This window comes from Leopardus geoffroyi, chromosome A1, assembly GCF_018350155.1.
Source record: "Leopardus geoffroyi isolate Oge1 chromosome A1, O.geoffroyi_Oge1_pat1.0, whole genome shotgun sequence".
NCBI lineage: Eukaryota > Metazoa > Chordata > Mammalia > Carnivora > Felidae > Leopardus > Leopardus geoffroyi.
This window is the reverse complement of record NC_059326.1, coordinates 193,478,681-193,504,408: the sequence shown is the minus strand read 5'-3', so window position 1 is coordinate 193,504,408 and position 25,728 is coordinate 193,478,681. Positions and strand designations below refer to the sequence as shown.

Sequence of the window (25,728 nt, the reverse complement as noted above, 5' to 3'; positions counted from 1 at the left end):
CCACTGAGGATATTACTTTTAAAAGCTCTGGACTCTCTTTCCCAGAAACATGCACACATGTACATACATATATTTTTGTAGGACCAGGAGTCCGAGGACCATATTACTCCTGGAAGCCAATCCCAAGACTTCAGGTGAAGAATGCTTGCCCTAAATGATGATCAGACCTCTCGGTCTTTGTGTTTGCCATCTGTCAGTCAATGCTCAAGCCTATCAGAGTGAAGGAAGTCCCAGCATTTTGCTAGGTGAGATCTGGGGTGGCACAGGCAATAGCAGTGTAAGAGACAGTTCCTGCCTTTCAGGACTCAAGACCCACTTTTAAATGGAAGGCAAGCTCCTGAGAAATCCTAGCTCTAAAGGTGTGGATTAAGGGCTAAATAGCATAGCCAAGCTCTCAGTCCTATGGACGGTCACAGGAGAACGCCATGACTGAGGAGTTTGGGTATTGACAAGGTTTCTTATAAGATGGGTCTGGGCATTAAACAAGGTGATCCTATAATTTATCATCCAAACTGGGACACTTATGAGTGAAAGAAAAAGCTATTATCAATTATTCCAGAGCAGGAGTTGTAGACTGGAACGGTCTCAAGCCAGCTGAGATGGATGGTCATGAAAGCCTTAAGGGAAGGATAAATTTGAATAAAGAGCGAATCGGACTTTGGAGGATGTAAGTGTATGATATCCAGTAGGAACCAGAGTCAAGGTACAATTAAGGACTTGGGGGCATCATGTTTGGCTGTCAGGGAGTAGAAAGAGAAGAGCTGGGTTTTCACCGTGGCTCCACCAAGCTCTAGCTTGGGGATCTTAGACTCACTACTCAACTTTCCTGGCATTGAGTTCCTCATCTCCTGAAGGTACATAATCCTCTTAGCACTGCCTGCCTCATTGGCTTGTTACAAGGCTCAAATTTTTAAAAATGAAAAAATTCAAAAAAGGAAGAAGAATGTAGAAGCTTCTTTGAACATCAGGGCAACTGAATGAGATGATTAAAGCCAAGTTGTTCTTCCCATTGTGCAGATGAGAAAGTGGGAGCTCAGAGGGGTCCTGTGACTTGCCCTGGCCGGAATAACCAGGATGTGATCCACTGGGACCTAGACCACAGGCCCTGATTTCCCACACCCAGTGAGAACTCAAGTGGGGTGCCAAGAGGATGGGTCCACTTGAAAGCAGCCACAAAGAAGTTACAGAGGCCCTGGGTCCAGAGCATCTCTGCTGCTGCCCTCAGGAATAGGGGGTGGGGAAGTCTGCAGTATTGATGCCTCAAATAGCGAAAACACTACGTAGCACTCTCCCAGCAGAAGGCAGGAAAGAAAAATTGTGCTTCAGCCTCTCATGAGCAGCAGACTCTGAGCTCGCACCCAGTACCACTTACAGGAAGCCACGGCTAATTCTTTGTTTCTCACAGAGGGAGCTGGCAGACGCCAGGATGGCGACGGGAGTTCCAGGAAGCAGGAACCAAGGGGGGACTCAGTTTTTGACCCCAGTCTCCCTAGATAGGGCCGGGGTGGGGGGGGGGTGGCAGGGTGCGGTGGCGATGAGGACTAAGAAGTTCAGCCCTGATGAAAAAGATAGCAGTTTCTAGATTTGCCCAAAGTGGGTGTTTCTGAGAAGCTGCTTCTTCTGACTGTGAGTCCAGACTGTCCATGTAAATGCTCTGGGGCTAAGCCATTCTCTTGACCTCTCTTTGCTCTGCCATAATGGAAGGGTCGTTCCGAGATGTCTGCTTTCCCATACTTTGATTTATCTCAGTGTGTATAAGTCTTGGCTTCTCCAACTAGATGGTAAGAGCCTACAGCTGCCCCAGACCTCTCATGACTTACTGTGAATTCTGAACCCAAGTGCCGTAAGCTCTGAGTCTCAATAATCCTATCTGTAAAATAGGCAAAATAACTGCTGTTACTGCTCCCTGCTGGGTTCCTGTGAACATCAAATGAACACCTTCCTGTGAAAACACTGTGGCAGTGCAAGGGGCCTTCAGGTAGAGGGCTTAGGACTTTGCTAATGATGCTTTTTTTGGAAACTGAGAAAGGCTTGTACAAATGCCAGTGGCAACACCTTCATCTCTGCTGAAAGAGTCCCCTTCTCTAACAACTTACCAGACTCAAGGCTTCAATGTTGAAATCATCTTATTTTTCCATACCTTACCCACCCTACTACCCTACAATAGTAGTAGCCATCCTCCTCCTCCTCCTCCTCATCATCATCATCATTTAAATAATATGCGTTTTACATTTGTCCCAGGCAATATGCTAAACACTCCAGTTCTTTGAGGAGGAAACTGAGAAACAGATAGGCTCGGTGACCTGTTCATGGCCGCCTCATTAGGAGTTAACAGAGCATGGCCAGGGAAATGCCCAGCGGTAGCAGCAGGTGACAGCAGTAGGCACGCAGAACATACTACTGTGTGCATTTCTGTGTTCACTCAGAGACTAGCATGATAGCATTGTCGCCTGTTTGGAGAGGCCACTTGGTATCATCAGTGAATATACTAGAATATCAAAAGCTCTGGATTTTAGGCCTGCCTTTGACACTGAAAAGTCTTAAGTCTTGAGCAAATCAGTTTACCTTCCAGAGTTCTGGTTTCTCCCATGTAAGTGACGATCATCCCTAAATGCGTACCTCCGGGGGTTCCTGTATATGGAGATGAATATGCATGAAAGTACTTTGTAAACATAAAACATTGTCAAATGGTGGTAGTTATTATCTACACCATTGGTAGCAACAACAGCTGGCCTTTGCCGAATACTCACCATGCAGCAAGCATTGGTCATAAAATATCTCATTTAATCCTTAAAACAACCTTATGACATAATTAACCCCTAACTGGTCCCGTTAAACAAACGAGCAAACTGAGTCATAGAAATATTACACAATTGATACTAAAACGCCATACTGGTAACTGGTCTGAGACTTGAGACCGGGGCCAAAGCATAGATGCCCATTTGGATCATTAATGACATACTTCCTTCTGTTTGGGAAAGTCACTCGACCACCCATTCATCTGCACATGTGCCCCAGTCTGTTTTTCCAGATGAGTTACTTAAACCCATACTTAGCATACCTCTCTCAAACCCAAATGAATGGGAAAGCCAGAGATGATCACGAGATGACCAAGGTGAGAAGGTGCAGTTGCTAACTGATTGGAATAGCTCCCTTCTTATTCTTTCTAGGAAGATCTGTGCTTTGTGTTCTCTCTGAAAAGCAAAGCCAGCCTAGACTTCTCCAGAGTTGAGCATTTCTCCATATTTCAGCTGAGAGAGTGAAAAGCTTGTTGTATAATTTGTCCAGCACTCTGGCCTGTCATGGCCTCCCCAGTGAGACTTCAAACCAGAAGGTGATGAGAGGGTCATCCTCAGAGCAGTCAGCCCCCCTCTTTCTTTCTCTCCCTCTCTCCTTCTCTCCCTCCCTCCCTCTCTCTTTCCATTCCTCCACCCCTTCTCTCAAATACACACACCCCAACTATTCTTATACCTTCTGAGGGCATAGAAGCTGGTCACTGTCAGAAAAAGATAAAGCCCTATAAGTCTTACTTTTAAGCTATTTGAAGGGGAGAAATAAACGGTGTGGGGTTACAGGGCCACGTTCATATTGGTTATAGGTGGAGACTCACCTCACTGGCCTTAGGCCAGAATGATGTGAGAACCCATGGTGGGTCACCATTAGAGAATGTGGCTTCTTACACCTGAGCAGATGACATACAGCTAGACTCATCCTTACTTGGAGAGTAGACTTGGGTGAGATTTATTGGTCACCTCCAGAGCGGCAGACTTGGCCCTAAAGGTCTTGAATCCCACATGTTGACCACTTGAGCTTTTCTATGATTAAAGATTTGAGGCCATGAAAGTTTGATCTGACTCATTTGTGGAAAAGAAATCCCACGAAGCATATTTGTGGTTGAATACAAATTTTTCTTTAACCAGCTGAGACTTGTTTCAAGCCCTGCCTACTCTGGTCTTAACATGAAGGGCTCTCCTCAGGTGCTTTCAAGTTTTCACGGCACTTTGACATTTGCTGTGTCCTTTAAAGCAGACAGGGCAGGAATTTTGGAAACCGGAGGCTGAGAGAGGTGAATCTCCCAAGGTCAGTTGGTTTCCCAGGGTCAAATTCAGGCCTTCCAATGTCAGGTCTTCAGATTCCCACATATTTTATTTCCCGCCCTCACAAGGGAACCAAGGAACCATATTCAAGCATGGCTCAAGACTTCATAAGGCCAGCTTCTTCTCCTGACTCACCAGGAATGGTGCACTGGCCCCCTTTCCTTTGCAGGCGTCCTGTTTCTCCTCTAAAGGCGTGTGTCTGAGAGGCAGGCACTGCCCCTGGAGGTGGTCACGATGGGAGGTGTTCGATCAGGATGGCACAGAGATTTCTTATCAGAGTCTACTTTGATCCCTTATTACTGTTTGCCTAAGGCAATGGATGAAAAAGGTTTTCAGTATGAATCTCAGTTTGGTAGGAAAGAGAACTGCCCATAGCCGTGTCTGCTGTGGGCAAGGAGTATCTTAGTCATCATGCGACTCCGAGACCTCATCCCATGTAAGCTTCTCGGGTTCTGGACTTTCACTTTAGCAGAAAAAGCAAACAAGCACAAGTGGAACTTCTGAGTTCATGGTTTACTACTTGGCTTTGCTTTCCAGGTGCGGTTTGAAGGCTTGACAGGAAATGTTCAATTTAATGAGAAGGGACGCCGGACCAACTACACCCTCCATGTGATTGAAATGAAGCATGATGGCATCCGAAAGGTAAAGGCCACCTTTGCTTCCATTCCACAGAGAGGAGAGGGCCAGAGCGGAGAACCTTGTGAGCCCATCTTTCCTGGACTGGATCTCTTTGAAGAGACTCAGGCAACAAGGATTCTAGACTCAGCTCTGCCACTAACCAGCTGGGACTTTGGGCAAGTCAGTTCCTTTCTCTGAGAATTAATTCACCCATCTGCAAAATGGAGATAAAAATCTCTACCTGTGTCGCAGGGTACTAGTGAAGATCGAAAGGATGGGAAAGTACTTTGAAAATATAAAGTAATAGAGGTGTATAAATGCTACTGCTGTTCCTGAGGGATTCTGAAGAACTCGGGAATGTGGTTACTGATGACATGAACCATTTTCTCCTGATCCACACTTGGTCATATCCACTCCATTTTCCATACAGAAGGAGTGAAAACTATGTGTATGTGTTTGCATATGTAATATATAGTATATATGCATATTAACTTTTGGAATAACATTCAAATCCTTGGAAAGCATTCACAACTTTACCAGAACTTGTGTTGTCTGGTCTCTGCCAATCTCTCCACCCTTGACCTTAGATACTCGCTTTCTTTCTCTCTTGATGCCAGCCATTCTGATCAACTTTCACTTCCTTGAATAGATCACGTTCTCCCTCACCTTGGAGCTTTCATACCTGTTCCCTCTACCTGGGACTCTCTACCCCCTTCCCTTCCTTTTCTTGGCCAATTCCTCCTCAATTCCTTAAGCACTCAGAGTAAATGTCATGCCCTAGGGATGCCTTCCCTGGCCTCTCCTGTTTATGCCTCGTGGCAGCCTCTATTATCCTGTCCATGGCCTCCATCATATTCTTTCTTTCTTATGATGGCATGATGCAGTGGTAAGAGGCATTGCATATTATGGTAGAATATTAGTAGAGTGACATGGGTCAGAGGATTGGCTCTGGAATCCTGGAGGTCATTCCTGGCATCACCACTTATCAGTCTGTGATTCTGGATAAGTCATTCAGGTTCTTTGTGCCTTAGTTCTCTCATCTAGTAAATGGGGATCGCCATAAATAATGCCAACCCCCTAGGCTCACTTAGGGGATTAAATGACCTAATGTGTGCAGAAATTCTAAGGGCTGGGCCTGAGACATTGAAAGTTAGATCTTAATCTCTCAAACTTCATGCTCTCTATGCCCATGATGTCAAATACAGTTGCTACTAGCCATACATAGCTATTTAAATTTAATTTTTAACTTAACAAAATTTAAAAGCCAGTCCCTCAGTTGCACTAGCAATGTGGTAAGTGCTCAAGAATCAATGTGGTTTAGTGACTGCCATCCTAGACAGCACCGATGTATACCATTTCCATCGTCACAGAAAGTTCTACGTAACAGCTCTGCTTATCCTTTCTGTCCCCACCTCCCATAAACCTATATCCTTTGCTCTCCCGTCTGGAACCCCACCCTGTATATCATAGTCTGTCTCACCACATCCCATTTCCCAAGGCTGTATTGTTTGTTTGTTTGTTTGTTTGTTTTATTGCTGCCATGACAGATTACTTCCAACAGTGGCTTAAAACAACACAAATTTATCATAGGTCAGAATTCTTGCTTGAGTCTCACTGGGCTAAAATCAAGATACCGGCAGGCCTGTGTGCCTTCTGGAGAATCTATTTCTTGGTCTTTTCCACTTTCTTCTTGAGGCCACCCATGTTTCTCAGTTCATATTCCCCTTCCTCCTCCTCAAACCCAGCAACATCACATCTGACCCAACCTCACATCTTCTCTCTGACCACAGTCAAGAAAGATACTCTGCTTTTAAGAACTCACATAATTGGTTTAGACCCACACCAATAATCCAGGATAATCTCCCCATCTCAAGGTCTGTAACCTTAATCCCATCTGCAGTGTCCCTTCTGCTATGTAAGGTGACAGGTTACAGGTTCTGGGGAAAGGGTATAGACATCTTCAGAGGGGCCATTACTCTGCCTGCCACAAAGGCCAAGTTTCAATGACTTCTCTATCATCACTCCTTCCTCACCCAATAGAAGCCTTCTCTTGTCTTTTTGTGTTCCCACAGCACATGTGACGTCACCAGGACACCAGCACACTGTCCCCTGTTGCAGTGCATTCACATACATCCCATACTTCTTCCTACATTGTGAACACTTTGAGGACCCAGAACCCATTTCCCACCTTCTACTGGGCACACTTCAGGAATCGGCTACAGTAGGCCCACTACCTGTGTTAACTTTCAGCGGTTGCCAAACAGGGCTCTCTATCTGGTTCTGAGCGTAGCCGCTAGGAGCATAACCACTTTTCAGCAAACCTTTGGCATGGTGATTGCACAAGGGCGTTGTCCTTGGGGACAAAATTTACTGCAAGGGATGCCCATCCAAAAATAGTCTAAGTCTGAGTTCATTTCTGTTATCCCCTGTTCTACAAACTCCTGTGCTGGAAAAGACATCTGCTAGGTGACTTAACTCTTACAATCCTCAATCTCCACATCTATAAAATGGAGACATATCATGTATGCCTTGGCACCTGATCATTGTTCAGTGAATGGTTACTAACAGGTATGGCAAATGTCAGGAGCTGTTACGTGACTAAAGTCTACAAACCCTGAGATGACTTATTTATCTTTTTCAAAGTATTTTTTTTTTCTTTAGTGTGGTTGTGAAGAATATCAGCCTTCATGATATAGCTCCCCTTTCCTAGATGGATAAACTGAGGCAGGCCAGCCCGGTAGGCCGCCTAAGGTCCCACAGTGAGTTATAATGAAACGGGCCCCATGACTCTCCAGGCCACACTCATCTTGCTGCAGCAGCTGCCACAGCTGAATGGCTCCAGAACACAACTGGAACATTTCCAATGACTGCGGAGGAGTGAGGAGCTCAGAGTATTTTGCTGCCCTTAGAAGGGTCACCAGTTACGTGACCTCCTCCCCAGCCCTTCTTCCTTTCAGATGCAAAGAAGAAGGGGCAGTGTCACCCCCTGCATGGTACATGAAAACATAAAAGCAGTTCTTTTGGGTAAGGACTTGGGCAGGCAAGAAGGTTGCTCCTACACAGAACATTGTTGACCATAGACCTGGGCTCTTGCTCAGAATCCTCAGAATGGCCTACTGCCCTCAGGGCGGAAAAATACTATCTCCTGGTGGATGAAATTGGCACATGCATACTACCTATGAGCAGTTGCATGTTTGTCAAAATTAAAACATGGGTGTTTATCTAGTTCTTTTCCCTGCAGTGTAGTGGGGTGGTTGAAAATAAAGCCAGATTCTTCCCTGCCCATTAGCAGCAGGCTAGGTATATTGGGGACATAGTGGTAATGAGATAAGGATGAAGAGAAGGCAGATGCTTCTACCCCAGCCTGGTCATCGCCCAGCAGGGTGGCTTTAACTTCTCTGGGTCTTTAAAATGAGTGAGAGGTGCTGGGCTGTGCAAACCTCAGTTCCTCTCAGCACTGACACCATGGACGCCGATGCATGTGATAGCATCCCTGTCAAGCTTATGCCTCCAGTCAAGTTGTCCCTCTCTGGGCTGGGCTTTGACTCCCTCAGGGCAGGTGGGGTTAGGGACCCTCCTCAATGGACGAAACGCCCATCAGTGGGAACTTCCCCAATCACTACCCCCGGGAACACGGGTCTCAGTCCTTCACGTTGACCTTAAACCTCACCAGAGACTGTGGGAAGCCTCCTTGTCTCCTCCAAATTTGCACGACATCAAGAGCTCTCCTCAGGAGAGGACGCATCGTAGCAAGATTGGCAGTTCTCACACTTGAGCAAGTAGAAGAATTACCTGGAGGCCTTGTTAAAAATAGAGATTCCCGGGTTCCCCAAAGCTGGACATGCTGCTTTAAGAGAACAGAGATGAGTCTCGGGAGTCTGCACATTTAAAAAGCCAGCTTCCCGAGTGGAGAGGCTCCCAGTGCTCTAGGTGGTTTGGTGAGAAACACAGGCAGAATGGTTATGAGCTTGGGCTTTGGAGGCAGACAGGCCAGGATTTAAGTCCCTGCTTTGTTCTTCAGTAGGCACGTGACCTAGAACAAGTTACTTAGCCTCCCTGGACCTCAGTTACATCATCTCCAAAAGGGGGATAATATCCTGTACCGCACAGGGTCACTGTCAGAATTAAATGCAACGGTGCCTCCTACCTCCACAGCTTGTAGTGAGGGATTCAGAAAAGCAGCTCCTGGCATGTAATCGACATCCAGCACATGTTTTGTTTGTTTGTTTAAACTCCCTTCTTTAGGCCACAGGTTTTTTTTTTTTTTTTTTTGTCAGCCTTGAGTTTGAGTGAATCAGGCTATACAAGCCTATGGAATGGATAAATCACCAAACAGAAAGAACAGAGTAACCTTCAAATCCACCAGCAAATGGCTGTGCTTTATTGTTTCAGATCCCAAGGCTGTTTTCCAGCTTACTTCCCCAAGACTAAATTCTTGCTTAGACTGTGGGCTCAAGCATCCTTTGTTTACAGGGAATCTGACTTGGAGAAAATCAATTCCTCTACATCTGTGGCTTCAGGCCTTTTACTCAATCAGCCTCCTAGCAAAGTAATTCCTCAGATTTAAGAGTGACCTATTTGTGCTTGTTTCAGTAAACATTACGTGGCCTTACCTGGTATATGTAATAAAGAGGAGCTGCTGTTGCTTGATTTGGGGCCTCAGGGACACTCTCCTGATCTTTTGGCCTATATCCTTGGCACTGATGCGCCAACAGATACCCTCTAGGTATCTGGGTCCAATCTGACATCCCAGTGAAATGTGCACACTTCCAAGCATCTGTGCATCATACATTTAGCAGCATAGATGCCAGATTTGGCGTTGGCTCTGCTAAAGCTAAATCCTCAGGAAATCTTGTTCACCAGGGGGTACCGATGTAGAGATCTCTATCTGAGATCTAAAATACCTCATCAGATCCAGGTTGGATCACAAATTCTGATAAATGACTGCCAAGGGAGAAGTGTAGGGAAAATTCTCCAAGGTCTTTCATCAAGGGACCAGCATTGTGAATTTTAACCATCTTTCCCATCATCATTGGCCCTCGCTTCTGACCTGATTGCAGGCGTCTACTTCTCATTGCAACTTGACTTGAGTCCCCCTGCCCTGCCTTGCCTTATCCTGCCCTGCCCTGAGTTTCTTATCCCGGATTCTGACCCTCTGAGTAACTAGAAAGGAAAGCATGGGCAGGAAAGCAAACTAAAAGTGACACAAAGTCCTGCTGATGTCAGAAGTAATCTAAAGTCCCAAAGAATTCACAGCCTTCCATTCCATATGATCTTCAGAAGTTTTTCTGTAAATCCTTGCTCCCCAACTTTGGACGTGCCAAATCCTCTTATAGCTCTAAGACATTGCTCCAACCCAACCACCTCTGTTTCCACTGCTGACCCTAGAGCCCAAGCCACCCCCACGCCATCCTGGATGCATATGGGAGCCTCCTTACCTATCACCTAGTCCCACTATCTACATCCTTGCCCTTCTGTAAGGTCAATATGCATCAGGTTCTATTGTTTCTCTGCCTACAACTTTCCCTTGGCTTCCAGTTGCAGGTAAATACAACTCCTTACCTTGACCTTCAGAAAATAGAGCCTGCTTCCCTCTGGCATGAGCTCTTGCTCCTCTGTCTCTAGCTCATCACTGCACAGCTATACTGACATCGTTCCATCCCTTTACCTGATGTTCTCTATCATTGCAGTTTTGTGTGCTCTCTCTCCCTGTGGTTCAGGTCTCTGCTCAAGTGAAGTCACTTTGGAGAGGCTGTCCTTGACCAAGCTATCTAAAGTGGCCCCCACCATCTGGCACAATCCCATTATCCCATTCTATTTTTTTTTTTTTCTTAATGCTTAACCCTTCTGATCTATTCTTGTTGGCTTAGTGATCTAGATTGGGGTTGGCGGACTTCAGCCTGCAAGGCAAATTCATCCCACTGCCTGCTTTTGTACAGCCCATGAGCTAGTAGTTTTTTTACATTTTTAAATGGTTGAAACAAATCAAAAGACAACTATTTCATCATATGTGAAAATTTCCCAAAATACAATTTCAGTATCCATAAATGAAGTTTCTTTGGAACTTAGCCACATTCATTTGTTTAGATATTGTCTGTGGCTGCTTCTGCACTACAACAGCAGAGATGGGTACTTAGAAAAGAGACTGTATGACCCACAAAGCCTAAAACATTTACTCTCTGGTTCTTTCCAGATAAAGTTTGCTGACCCCTGGCCTGGGTATATATTGTCTTTCTTCCCCTCTTCTCCACCTTCCTGCCACTAAAATGCCAGCTGTCTAAAATCAGGGACCACAGTTGTGTTATGTATTATACCTTCAACCCCTGTAGTATATTGACACATAGTAAGCACATGCAAATAAATGGTTTTTTATTAAATGAGTAGACAGTTTATTGGATGTTGCTGGGCAACCAGGGTGCATACTATTCTGGCTCATATTTCCATAGATCTGCCAGCAAGTAAGAAAAAAAATGCTGGAAAATTTTAAATAACACAGCAGAATTCAAAGTCATACATAAACCTATTAAGTTCAAATTCTTTAAGTAGGTTAGTTAAGAAAACCCTAGGTTCAGTGACAGAGAAACTCTGAATTATTAGCTCTTTAATGCAATAGATGTTTAATTCTCATTCACCTGGTGACCAGTGTTTGGACTGAGGGCTCTGGTTAAGACTCAGGCTTATAGAGGCTCCATCGCCCGTTTGCATCATTCTGGCTATCAACATCTAGCTAACAGATGAGGAAGAAAGAAAGCAGAAATTGTGCTAGAGATTTGGGAGAGTCAGACCAAGAGAGATGGGCATCATTTGTGCTGTGTTCTGCTGGCCAGAACCCAATCCTCTGGCCCACCTAGATGCCCCATGGGCTGGGAAATGTAATTGCTGGCTAGGGAGCTACTTCCTGCCAACACCTCTATGATAGGGAAAGAGAATAAGAGTCGTTGCTGGTCATCTAGTTGACTTGGCCACAATAGGCAACCTACTTTTAAAAACTGTATTACAATGGATCTCATTTTCGGAGGTCCCCAGGCTGTGGCCTTACAGGCAGCCGAGAGATACAAATGTGTAAATCTGACTTGCTGACTGTGCAAGGTAGATCAGTTGAATTTACTGTTCTATAACTATCTCTTTTTTAGACTTCATTCACTTAAAAAAAGCTAATCTATCATCTAGACTCATTTCCTACATTCAAAGAATCTTTAGAGGCAGATGGAAACAGAAGATCAAAAATTATAACTGGCCCCAGGAGAGGACCTCTCACTGTTAGAATTGTTTAAATCCTCTCCTGAATAATGGGCCCCAGTTTTTACCAAGCCACTAGCTCTGATTTACTTTCAGAGAGAATCAAAGGTCCTGCATATCCTCAGTAGAGAATCAAAGTGCTGTATAATAATCCAACCCATTTCTCCAAGAAAGGGAAATTTGCTCTCATCTCTGAAGTGTAGTGTCTCTTCAAAACTCTTGTCAACTTTCGTTTCATCGAACTGTGGAACCAGATTTCTCAACTGCTAGCTTGTGTGAGGTGCAGGCCGGGTTTTGGCATCACCCTACTCTTTTGACTGGCGATATTGTTTTATTTCCCTACAAAAGGGTCAGACATCAAATAAACTTGTTTATGACACTTAGCTATTCCTCTAGCTTTTGATATCAAGGAAGCTGTATATAAACCAAGCTATGCAATAACTTTTATAGATCCCAATTTAACAACTAGTGCCACAATACTAGCTTTGAAGGACCACTATCTTGAGAAATTAAAGTCTCTTTCTAAGTAGTGTAAATCTGGTCTACAACAGATTTATCTTGCTTTTTCCCCCTATCCTTTATCAAAATAACTTGGGATTTTAGAGCAATGTCTTGTGGTTTGGGGCACACTTACCCTAGGGCATTCTGCATGTAAGGAGGGTTACTTTGCCAAATGAATTTGAGAAATGCTCTAAAATAATACACTTTTTCTTTAGAGATTGATAATTTCAATAGTAAATTGATACTGAAATGTCTTATACTATAGAAGCCTGCTAGCCTTCAACTAGGCATTACCCTTAGACTATGCATTAATATGAGCCACATACAGCTCTCATTGTTGTCCATGCATTAACTCCTTCCATCCTCACAGCAAACCCCAAGAGACAGATACACCTGATGTATCCATTCCACAGAGCAAGAACCGAGGCCCACTGAGGTCAGGTAACTGGCCAAAGATTAGTAATTAGGGAAGTCTACCTTTTTTTTATGTTTATTTATTTTTGAGAGAAAGAGCACGTGCGCATGCACGAGCAGGGGAAGGGCAGAGACAGAGAAGGACAGAGGATCTGAAGCAGGTTCCATGTTGATAGCAGCAAGCCCGACCTGGGGCTCGAACCCACAAACCATGAGATCATGACCTTAGCTGAAGTCAAAACCTCAACCGACCAAGCCACCCAGGCACCACAAGAAAGCCTACCTTTAAAACCAGTTCTGTCTATATCAGAGAGTAATCTCTTGACTATCAAGCCCCCACTTAAAAAAAAATAATACGTAATAATACACTGTAGATTTTAGATTTTGCACATCAGAGAAGGCAACTTGCTGTGTACTGATGGTTTCATTAGAAGGAGCTAAACCTGTGCCTGATTGTGAAGAGGAAAGTAAAAGGGAAGAAAGGAAGGGAATGAGGGGAAGAAGGAAAAGAAAGAGAAAGGGAAAGGGAAAGCATCATCTGTGGGGGGAAAATGGCATTTGCCAGACCTGCTCCTGAGTTAGTATTGATTACATTAAATAACCTAACCTTTGAGGTCATGCCCTGGCTCCTATGCCCTGCCACGAATCTGCTATATAATCTCTATATTTATAAATTAGATCATTTGATTTCCCCAAGGCTCAGTTATCCCCTTTATAAAACAGAGAAAACAATCCCACACCTGTCTTGTGCTGTTTGCTAAAGAGTTAAATGTTGTGAAAGTACTTTGGAAATCTTTTGAAAACTTGCATCATGATATACTACATTAGTGGCTTTAAACATTTTCAACCAGAGGGCTCCTTGTAAAAGTTAACTGTTAAAGGGATCCCAATATGTGAAAGAGATAAAAAGCAGAACTGAGTGTTTTGAAGGAGAGATGGGGCACCCAGAGCTGTCTCCCATTTTCTGACCCCTCACCCACTTCCTAGGAAAGTGGCATGGAAAAGTCCCCACAGATGCTCCAGGGTTCCAGGGCCCTGGCCTAGCAAAGTGAGGGAGTCAAGACTGCATCCTGGTTTTGTGCCTGTCCCCTCATCCCTCTCTGTAAAAGAAAGGGGTTGGAAGAAGTGATTCTTCAAGCCTCTTCCACCTCTGACGTTCTGGAAATCTAAGTTTCTGGTTCTTGTGTCATTTAGGGAGAAATGTCTCCTTCTGTGCTGACTAAAAGTGCCTAACACAGGCAATATTGAGCACAGGCCTGCACCAAGGGTAGATCTTGACCTGATGCCCTGAGAGACAAGCCTCTGGACTGTCTTAGCACCCAGTAGGGTCCACTGTCTCCTTGTTGGAAGCACATCTTCTCTTAACAAACATTTCCTGAGCTGCTTCTTATGGAAGAATATGCCATGCTAAGTAAATCATTCTAGAAGGAATAGACCTCTGGCTTTGTCCATCAGGAACCCACAGAACTGTGGAGAGATGGTGACAGACATACAAACATCCAGACCACAGGGCCAGTGGGGACCTACCTGAGGCACTCAAGGGCCGGCTAGCAGCTTAGTGGCCCTGCAGTCAACCTTCCTGGCTCAGAGCCTGGCTCCATGACTTGACCGTGACCTTGGAAAAGTTGCCTCACTTCTCCACATCTCAGTTGCTTCACATTTAAAATGGGGGTGATAATTAAGTACCCACTTCATAGATTTTTGTGAGGATGGAAGAAGTTAAAACTTAAAAAAAAAAGAAAAAAAACACTTAGAAGAAAAGAGTGGCTGAAACCCGGTAAGCGCTCAATAAATGTTAACTAAAATGATTACATGTTATCATGGAAGCCAAGTCCCCTCTTAGCAACAAATGCAGAGCCAATTTCCAGCTGCATCACCTTGGGCAGGTTACAGACACCTCTAATCCAAATGAAATGGCACAAAAACTTAGAAACACTTAGCATCTGACAATAGCAAGAACATAATCAGCATTGGCAATTATCATTGTTGTTGTTAACCGCAGTGAGATCACAGAGAGAATGGCTTTTTTCCAACGAGGAAACTGGGGAAGGCATCAAGGAGACAGTGCTGTTTGAGTTGACCCCTGGCACAGGCCTCAGCTGTGTGAGCCTGGTCTGAGTTCTGGCTGGTGGGAGGCCTGCTCTTTCCTCTGCAAATGCACATCCAGTTCTCTTTCCTTTCTCACCCTCCATCTACAGCCAAAAGAAGAACCACAGAACAAAACACAACTGTCTAAAGATATAGAGAGACAGGACAGAGGTGTGTGTTTTTGTGTGTATGTGTATTAGCCATGCCATTCTGCTCTTCCCAAACCTTCCATGGCTTCCTGTTACCTTCAGGATAAAGTCTATATTGTTTAGCCTGGCATTCAAATCCAGGTGTCTCCTGGGGCGCCTGGGTGGTTCAGTGGTTTGAGCATCTGCCTCTTGATTTTGGCTCAGGTCATAGTCTCGCAGTTCATGAGATTGAGCTCTACATCTGGCTCCACACTGACAGCATGCAGCTGCTTGGGAATCTCCCTCTTTCTCTCTCTCTCTTTCTCTCTTCTCCCAAAATTAAAAAAAAAAAAATCCATCTTCTACCACTTGCCCACTGCCCTCTTAGGCTAACCCTATCTTCCACCTAGAAGCCATTGAACTTACATATCTGGGAAGATTCCTGCCTTTACATCTTGGCACATGTTCATGGTTTTGCCAACCTGAAAGGTTTGGGCTCAAACTGTCCATCCTTTATGACCTTGTGTGTTGCATGTGTCATGTCTTCCCAAGTAGACTGGGGAACTTCTCAGAGCAAGGACTACCTCTTAGACTTTTTGTATCTCTCTCAACCTCCCACACAATACTACCAGTGTTTTAGCTCAGAGCCTTGCACACGATAGGGATCCAATAAATATTAGCTGAAAGATCTTGGAAAATGAGCCAGTATAAATAACCCACTAATTTTTAAAAAAAAAAAATAATGTTTTCAGCCAATAATTTTAGGCACTAATATATACTCAGTATTATAATAGTTCATAATTGGAAATAAGAGAAATAAATGATAAATCATAAAATAACAATCACCTAGGAAGTTAAATCTAGATGGAAAAAATACAGGTAAATATAAAAATAAAGCAAAAGGAATTTAATGTTTAAATCATATGATTCCAACTGCCATTCAGAATGAGCTCAGGAAGAGAAGGGTTAATAGAAATAAAGAAAAAGGGGCTTGAGCTTGTGAACAACTGCAAGGAATTCAGTTTCCACAGCCATGGCTTGCATTGTACAAAATATTCTAGCTGCATTAAGAGTTAAACCCGCCCCCTCTTCACAGGGGCAATTTCTAGGCTCAGCCCATCATGGTGAGGATGCTCAAGGGGGTGGGACTGGGAGGACCTGGATGGAGAGCATTTTACCTCTTGTTATTTTTATCTACCAATGCTTTAGAGCCTGGTGTGTCCAATATTGTATGATATGATGCCTAGATCCTTGCTTTTTTGTCTGGTGTTGGCTGGGTGGTCCACAGTAGGCCAGTCCTGAGGAGCCTGTCTCATCTCACGTCATCACCTTCCTCTTCTTAACAGATCGGTTACTGGAATGAAGATGATAAGTTTGTCCCTGCAGCCACCGATGCTCAAGCTGGGGGGGACAATTCAAGTGTCCAGAATAGAACATACATCGTTACTACAATCCTAGTGAGTACTCAGTCCTTCATCGAGGTTATCTAGATGTAAGCTAGACCAACACAAAGGTTTTCCCCAGGAGCATAAGCTGGTTATTCTTCTTGCCGAAACCATGCTATAGGTAGAAAGAGGGAGTAGAAAAAGGAGTTTCCTAGAAATTAGAGATGCTGTTTTCACTCTGGTTCTGCTATGATTTCATTTTGTATACTGGGATAAGTCACTTACCCTCCTTTGAGCCATAGTTTACCCATATATAAGACATAATGGTGAGACTAAATTATGGTGGTTCTCAGACTGTACACTCCTTCAGTAGAAGCCATTTTCTAAGAAAGTCTCCTAAAAGCCAGCACTTTAGCTACTTTATATCCACTGAACTGCTGTGATTTTCAGTGATTGCCTGTGAGAAAGCTGGAGACTGTTTAGGGCCTACTTTCCCAACATAGTGCCCTAGAGACACCTCCAAAAAATACAAAAGCTCCTGGAACATAATTTAAAAGGGTGAGCTCCACATGTGAATTATGAAATATTCTTATTTTAAGAGTTTACTTTCTGGGGCGCCTGGGTGGCGCAGTCGGTTAAGCGTCCGACTTCAGCCAGGTCACGATCTCGCGGTCCGGGAGTTCGAGCCCCGCGTCAGGCTCTGGGCTGATGGCTCAGAGCCTGGAGCCTGTTTCCGATTCTGTGTCTCCCTCTCTCTCTGCCCCTCCCCCGTTCATGCTCTGTCTCTCTCTGTCCCAAAAATAAATAAACGTTGAAAAAAAAATTTTTTTTTTAAATTAAAAAAAAAAAAAAAAAAAAAAAGAGTTTACTTTCTTAGCCCAAGAAGTTTTGTAATGGAGGGAGCAGAAATGCAGGAAGTAGGTTTAGGGACTTAGAGAGACCAAAGTTAACCAACGTTGTTGACATCTTCCCCTGCCATGCCAAAGTCCTCCTTACCTATGAGTGGACCCACAACCCACATTCTCTCTCCCCCCATTTTTCTACCAGGAAGATCCGTATGTGATGCTCAAGAAGAATGCCAACCAGTTTGAGGGCAATGACCGCTATGAGGGCTACTGTGTAGAGCTGGCAGCAGAGATTGCCAAACATGTGGGCTACTCCTACCGTCTTGAGATTGTCAGCGATGGAAAATATGGAGCCCGTGACCCTGACACCAAGGCTTGGAATGGCATGGTGGGAGAGCTGGTCTATGGAGTAAGTTCTCCACAGGGTGGGGGATTGGAGGACAGGGAGAGAGTTTGACAGAAAATAATTTGGTGGTTGGCTGGCCCTGTCCACAGATGACTATTGGACCCCCTAACTTAGTATAGTTGCTGCCAAAAAGATGAGGTGTTCAAAATCCAATATCTTGAGACCATCTTTGTTCAAGGCTACTTACTGGTCCCGGCTTTCTCAGTTCAGTCTTGTGACTGCAGTTGATCATGATCTAACACAGGCAATACCGAGATTCAGGATGAGTTTTCCGGAGGCAGACCGCTGAGTTGCCACTCCCCTGCTCAAAATCATTTATGGCCCCTCCATATAAACTTCTTCCCTGGTGCCAGATGCACCCTGGATTCAACCTAACTTTCTAGTCACTCACCCCAATATTACCTTTCCGATACCATCCACTTCAGCAAGACCACCCCTGAGTCACTCTGTTCTCTAGAGTGCTCCCTTCCATTAAGTACCCCCAAACTCCTGTCCCTTCTCCAAAAATCTATATCAAATATTGCTTTTTCCAAGGTGTCATTTCTTTCTCCCCATAACAGGTATTAACTCTCCTTTCTAAGTGCTCTTGCCTTCCACTGCAGGATTTAGTTTCTGTTTCTGTTGTGGCTTACCTTGCCTTGTATAATAGTTTTCTGTGTAATAGGAGTAGATCTCTCTGTCTTTATATCACTCACTGCACTTGAAATAACACCATGCACGATTGCTATAAAATCTTCGATTAGTTGAAGCATTTCTGAGAAGCCACTGAATGTCTGAATTGCTTTAAGTATTTAAGGAATCACTGAGAAGTAAAAGATCTGATCCCTGTCCCCAAGGATCTTAACATTTTATGGGGTAGAAAATACAATGAAAGAGAATAGTAAAAGATAGTATGGTTCAAGGATCAGGCAAGAGGCTAACATGAGTTTGTCTAGCCATCAAGAAAGATATGGAAACTGAAAATTACCCATGTTCAAAGAGAGAGAAAGGCAGCCCAGGAATTGCTAAAGTACAAACAATAGAATGGTGATGGAAATAAGAGAGGTATAAGGAGAGTGCGAAAACATTGGTCATTGAGGTGCCTGGATGGCTCAGTCAGTTAAGCCTCTGACTCTTGATTTCAGCTCAGGTCATGATCTCATGGTTTGTAGACTCAAGCCCTGCATCAGGATCTGTGCTGACAGCATGGAGCCTACTTGGGATTCTCTCTCTCCCTCTCTGCCCCTCCCCTGTTCATTCTCTCTCTCTCTCTCTCTCTGTCTCTCTCTCTCTCTCTCTCGCTCTCTGTCTCTCTCTCTCTCTCTCTCTCTCTCTCTGTCTCTAAATAAATAAATTAAAAAAGAAAAGAAAAGAAAAGAAAACAGTGGTCATTTGGGTAGAGGGCTTGGATTGAGCAGTCAGGGCTATGGTTGAGTAAGACGTGACAAGGGGAAGAGTGGATTGATTCAGTGGGTACTGGGAGATGATGAAGATACTTGAGTAGAGAAACAACAAATGTAATGTAAGAAGTCAGCCACTACTTGCAGGAAAGGGACCACCACAGCTTTACTCACAGAAACTGAAGATTATAGGCAGGGTCTCTGAGCAGAAGCATATACTAAGTCACAGGTTGATGTTGAGTTCCGGCCAGGATGAAGCAAGCATTTAGGTTCAATTCCATTCTCCAATATCAAGGCAATAGGACTCATGATGGCCATGGGAGCCATACAAAGGGAACTCAAAAAAGAGATGAAATAAGGAAAATCTTCCATAGGAAAGTGGCTTTCAAGATGACCTAATAAGATGGTTAATGAGTTGAGGAGTGGAATGTACTTCTACCCTTTCTCCTCCCTCTATTTCTCTCACTCTGGGAAGCTCCACTGATGACAGAGAGCTGGACGGTTAACACTGCATCTGGAGGCTGGTTTCCATGGGAACCTCCACTAGCATTCATCTTTGACCTCACCCCATGGACCACAGTTCCCTTAGCAAAAGGCCTGTGATCCTGGCAGAACAATGGTATGATCATCCTGAGGTCAAGCTTCCCAATAGCCAACAGTCAGTGGTGGGTCACTGGCTCATCAGTAAGAAACCAGAGTTACCTCTGATGCCCCAGGGCCAGCCCTTTCCCATCCATCCCCTCTCCTCCATCAGGCCTGTCCCTCTGTGCTCTATAAACTGTGTTCTCAAGACTCCATGATGGGCCCAATTCAACATCCTCCCTTGAGTTTTGGTCTGGCTTTCTTTTTCTGTACCCCTGAGGAAGAATAGAGGAGTTTGAGGAACTATCTGTCAGCCACAAACAACCAGAAGGTCAGACAAAACTCATTTGGAGGCTCCCAAATTGATTCTTTCTGTGCCTTTTAAATAGTTAAGCCAATCAAGGTCTCTTTCATCTTCTTTTGCTCCACCTTGTTCTTTTTTTTTATATGAAATTTATTGTCAAATTGGTTTCCATACAACACCCCGTGCTCATCCCAACAGATGCCCTCCTCAATACCCATCACCCACCTCCCATCAACCCTCAGTTTGTTCTCAGTTTTTAAGAGTCTCTTATGTTGTTCCACCTTGTTTTTATCAAAACCTGTAGTAGTAGCATTTCCACAGGTAGTATGTGCCCAGTGCCATGCTAAATATTTGACCCACATTATTTCATTTCCTCCTCCTAACAACCCCATAAGACAGATACAATTATTTTCCACATTTCATAGATAAGGACACTGAGTCCCAGTGGGGGGGGGGGGGGTATGTAATTTGGCAAAGGACAGCTAGTAAAAGCAGAGTTGTGACATGCAGCCTGGCTTTTGAACTCCAAGACATCTGAGCACTGGACTGTAAGGCTACTGTTTACTGGCAATGGGCATAGCAATAGTGTCTGCATTCTCAGATGCCACATGCTACAAATGAAGTTTCTGCTTCTTGCATGGATTTGGCTTTGTGCTTGATTCACAGGTGGCTTCCCTGCCTGTCCTTTGTCTTGGTGGAGCAGAACGAGAGTGAACTTTGACGGCAGGCACCTGCAAGTTATTGAACCGCTGTAAAACAGGGAAAGTGAATCCCATATCCCCGGGCTGGGGTGGGGAGTTTACCTACACAGTTCCTGGCTCAGAGTCGCTCTCCAACCTTAATGGTTTTCTTCACATTTCGCCTTTACCTACAACATCAAAACTGTTTACTGTCTCCCCAGGATTGTTTCTAGACATCACATAGTTTGTTTGGGGCTCGCCTAGGTCAGTGGTTCTCAAAGTGTGATGTCTGGACCAGTAGCATCAACATCATTGGGGAACTTATTAGAATTGCAAATTCTCGGGGCACCTGGGTGGCTCAGTCAATTAAGCATCTGACTTTGGCTCAGGTCACGATCTCACGGTTCATGGGTTCAAGCCCCGTGTCAGGCTCTGTGCTGACAGCTCAGAGCGTTGGAGCCTGCTTTAGATTCTGTGTTTCCCTCTCTGCCCTCCCCAGTTCATGCTATTGTCTCTGTTTCCCCCCAAAATAAATAAATATTAAAAAAAAAGAAATGCAAATTCTCAGGTATCACGCCGAGATCCAGAAACTCTGCCACCTGCATTTTTAAAAGCCCTCTATGTGATTCTGACGTATGCTTAATTTTGGAAGCTGCTATCCTAATGTCAATTTAAGTAAATAATTTTGAGCATCTGTGGAATGCTTACACTTCACAGTATTCTCACATATTTGAATTCTTTTGATCCTCACAAAACCATCCTATCAAATAGGTAGGGCAAAAAATTATTATGTCTTTTTTTTTTTTTTTTTTTTTTTTAGCGAGGGATTTGATATTCCAAAAGACAACAGTTTCACTTAAGGCCACATGGTCAGCAAGTCACCAGCAGAGCAGCCAGGTCTAACTTTCCCAGGTAAGCTCTGCCTTTGACCAATCCTGCAGAGCACCACTAACAACCTCAGGTGCTGGAAATCACCTCTTAAGACCTCTCAGTCAATGTCAGACAAACCGAAACACTGCAGCTTTGCACAAATCACCTTCCCTCTCTGGACCTGAGTTTTTCTCTATAAAGTAAGGTCATTGAATGTAACATCTCCCACTGTGTATGTCTCCTACACAGATGGGTCTCTTTTGAAGCTCAGGGATCCACGGCCAGATAATTTTAGAAGTATTACATCTACTTACCTCTCTTGGAAATTCTCAGTGCATAGTGATCTTCTAAAGGTTCTGAGGAGTCTCGCCCCACCTGTTTAAGTTCATATTTCCTAGGTTCATGTTTCCTAATTTTCACACTGTTTTTATGTTACACTTATTAACATCCTTCCAGAAATAATGTTCTATGAAACAAATCTTGGAACTGCTGAATGAACTAAGCATTATGATGATGTGCTTCTGTGATTTTTCCAGTCCACAGTCCCTTTCATTAACTCACATCAGGAGGCATCAAACGAATCCATTCAATTCCTGTTACCACCTTCAAAGCTGGTCTTCATTCACCTCCCTTTTGGGTAACATGTAGTAGTCCCTCTAAGTCATTTCCATTACTTTTCTCCTCCATTCCTTTTCTATCTATATTAGGGTACAGACAAAAGAGTAGGTATCTTCTCCCTTGCACTTGCTTGTAAGTATTTGCAAAATAATAATAATAATAATAATAATAATAATAATAATAAAAGATTTATGCAGTGACTATTAGAGAAAAAAAAGCAGAATTGCTATCAAATTCACATTGCTTTATGGAAAGTTTCTTTCCCTGGGTGAGATCTTAAGTCATTCTGAAGCCAGGGTTTTTATTCCACTTGAAGCACCTTCTCAAAAACCCCAGCCAATGACAGTAATCAGCCGAAATCTTCTCTATGCAACACCAGTCAGCAGCTAAGTGGGGCACTCATCTGCACACATCTGTCACCAGTTTCACATCTGGACTGTTGTGCATCATGAGACAAAGCCATCCACCTGGAACAGACTTGCACAGATGTGTCTCTCATTTCAAAAATGAGTTTTGTGGCACCTGTCCATGGAACCTTCTTGGGTTTCCAGAATCTCTTGATCTCAAGCCAACAGAGCGGTGGATTTTTATTTGTGTAGATGCCAGTGCTTCTGCCATTAGGGAGAGGGAGGAAAGACCGAAGAGCAAGGATGGTGATTCCACATGCTAGATGCTCAAAGATGAGCATTTCTTGCAACCTTTTTTATGTTTGTCTACGTGGATCTGAATTTTAAAAATTGAATTGTTTGTATGTTTCTTAGGCGTCTTCACGAAAAATACTTGTGATGCTTCTTTTCCTCCTCTCTTTAAGGCCTTCACTCACATAATTCCCTCCTTCTGAAATGTGTACTGTGCCAGAGCAACAAGATCCTACCCCTCTTCAATGTCGAATTTATGTGTCACCTCTTTTATGATGTAGCCCCCGATCTCCTCAGCCAGAATTAATGCCTCTCTTGTCTCCTGTATCATTGTGTATCTCTTGGCTAGTACATCCAGCCTACCTGGTAGACTGAAAAATTGCGGGGGAGGGGAGGGGTGAGAGGAGGGAAAGGTGGATATGTATACCGACCTCTCTTACTAGTTTGTAATACCCTGAGTGTAGGGACGGTAGCTTACCCTCAGCTTCCAGCCTAGGGCTTGAACATAAAGAAGTGCCCAGTAAGAGTTTATTGAGTTAAATTTGCCTTTACCACACTATTAGCTAGGGATATCTTGGCTGCAGGTAAAAGAAACCCAATCCAAACTGGCTTAGGCAAACAGAAGGGCTGGCTCATGTTCCTGGGAACAAATAGAATATATTAACCCATCTTCCTTGGAGTCTGGGGTAAGCCCTGAATTTAGCATGGTCCAAATGACATTCTGGATCGGTTTCTAAATCTCTCACTCTGACTCTTGGGGCTAATGCTCATTAAACGGACTTGAGTCCTATACCATTTTTGAATGAATCATTCTGACCAGGGAAATGAAGTATACCGATGGCCAAACCTGGGTCATGCACTTCACTATGTAACCAGGGTGATTAGCTGATTTGAACTAGAAGGACTGAGAGTGGACAGGAGTGGTTCTTCTTGTGGAGGAAGGAGGCATGGCTGCTGGGAAGGCAGAAGCCACAGATATCACAACATCCCCCTTCTAGTAAGGTGAGGAAGATGCCCTAACAGTTAGAACTGTCAAACACTGGGATAATCTCTCCTATAAGATAGTGAGCTGACCATTCATTTGTCAGAAATATAGACAGTAGGAGGAATTAGACTTCTGAGTTTCTTTTCAACTCGCACATCCTTTAAAATGCAAAAGAATATTCAGTGGAGAAAGAAACAAGAGAACAGAGAGCTGCTGAGCTCAACTGCATTTTTTCTTCTTCTTCTTCTTCTTCTTCCTTTTTTTTTTTTTTTTTTTTTTGCAGAGAGCCGATGTGGCCGTGGCTCCTTTAACTATCACCTTGGTCCGGGAAGAGGTGATAGATTTCTCCAAGCCATTTATGAGTTTGGGGATCTCCATCATGATAAAAAAGCCGCAGAAGTCCAAGCCGGGGGTCTTCTCCTTCCTCGATCCTTTGGCTTATGAAATTTGGATGTGCATTGTCTTTGCCTACATTGGAGTGAGTGTCGTCCTTTTCCTGGTCAGCCGCTTCAGCCCCTATGAATGGCACAGTGAAGAGTTTGAGGAAGGGCGGGACCAGACAACCAGTGACCAATCCAATGAGTTTGGGATATTCAACAGTTTGTGGTTCTCCCTGGGAGCATTCATGCAACAAGGATGTGACATTTCTCCCAGGTCAGTCAGCTCTTCTCAACCCCTTTGCTCAATGCTTATTTTTCTTGGAAAACAAAGCAAATATTGGAAAGTTAAGAGATAGGAATTATTTCCAGACTTCACTGTATTCAGCTTTTCAGCTATGCTTTACAGCCAACTGTCCAGTGCATGCTGTCCATCGGCTGGATGCATCCTGTGTCTGAGCCAGCTCTGTCTGCTATCTGGTTGATGTGCTCCATCAAGATTAATAGGGATAATCACAAGTCTGATGTTCTGTAGCTGCAGAGAAGGGATGGAGGAGAGTATGGTACAGCTAACACTTAGTAAGCACCTACTATATGCTAAGCAAGGGTTTGAGTCCCATACATCCATTATCTCACTGATTCCTCACAGAAGCATAAGGTGGGACTCTTGTTATATCTTCTTTCATAAATGAGGAACCACACAAATGTTGAATATCTTGCCAAGGTTACAGAGCTTGTAGCTAGGTGAGTTGAGATTCAGACCACCATCCTATGCGACTTTCTAAATGATGGAAGGAGAGCACTGAACTATGAGTGGGTTCTAGTACTGGCTATAGCATGCTAGGTATGGCCCTGAGTAGGTCACCTGACCTAGCAGACCTAGGTTTCTTCATTTTTTAAGAGGAAAGGGTTCTCTTTTTCTTAGTTCTGAACAGACCTTGGAAATAATCTAGTTCTAATGGTGATGTAAATTTGTTTCTGGTAGTTCGAACATGGGATTTCTCAGAGGTGCCTCAGATAGTGCATTGAGAGTGCTAGGGTGCCCAAATCAGTGAGGCCGCAGCCTCCACATGGAACCACAGTAGGTCCACTTTGTCTGTTTTATACATTAGACTGCAAATATTATTGTTTTTTCAAAAAAATGATTCCTAAGCCAAGAAAGAAAAAAAGGAGGAAAGATGGAAAGGCGGCGGGGGCATAAAAGAAACTTGAAAACTCCCAATCTAGCCCAGTCCTCACATTTATTGACCTCCTGTCTTTGTGTATGATGTTCTTTCAACTACATTCTGGAATGTTCATGTGACAGATCCCCTCCAGTTTATCTGATATACAAGCACTGACTATATTTCCCTTTCCTTTTACACTTGTTCAGTGTCTATGAACTCATTTTCCATTAGGCAGTCCCTTGTAGACTACCAAGTTTCTAAAGCATGTGGGGAGGCATGACTTAGAACTTGGCTGTCATAAATAGATTTGCACACATTGTCACCTTCTGGGGGGCAAGTTACGTAAATATTAAGGCCTTATAGGCAAGTGCTGGAGGCATCTTAGCCACCTGTCTGTTTTGCATTTGA

At 43.9% G+C, this 25,728-nt stretch overlaps 1 protein-coding gene across 2 annotated transcripts in view; it reads left to right on the top strand.

Annotated features, from left to right (window-relative positions):
* GRIA1 (glutamate ionotropic receptor AMPA type subunit 1) overlaps positions 1-25,728 on the top strand; it is a 307,810-nt gene that overhangs the window by 195,135 nt on the left and 86,947 nt on the right. For both annotated transcript variants that reach the window (XM_045436653.1, XM_045436642.1), the window contains exons 8-11: positions 4,635-4,739; positions 16,432-16,542; positions 17,518-17,724; positions 24,061-24,431. In XM_045436653.1, the coding sequence (XP_045292609.1) occupies positions 4,635-4,739; positions 16,432-16,542; positions 17,518-17,724; positions 24,061-24,431 (794 nt within the window). The remainder of the gene's footprint in view (positions 1-4,634; positions 4,740-16,431; positions 16,543-17,517; positions 17,725-24,060; positions 24,432-25,728) is intronic.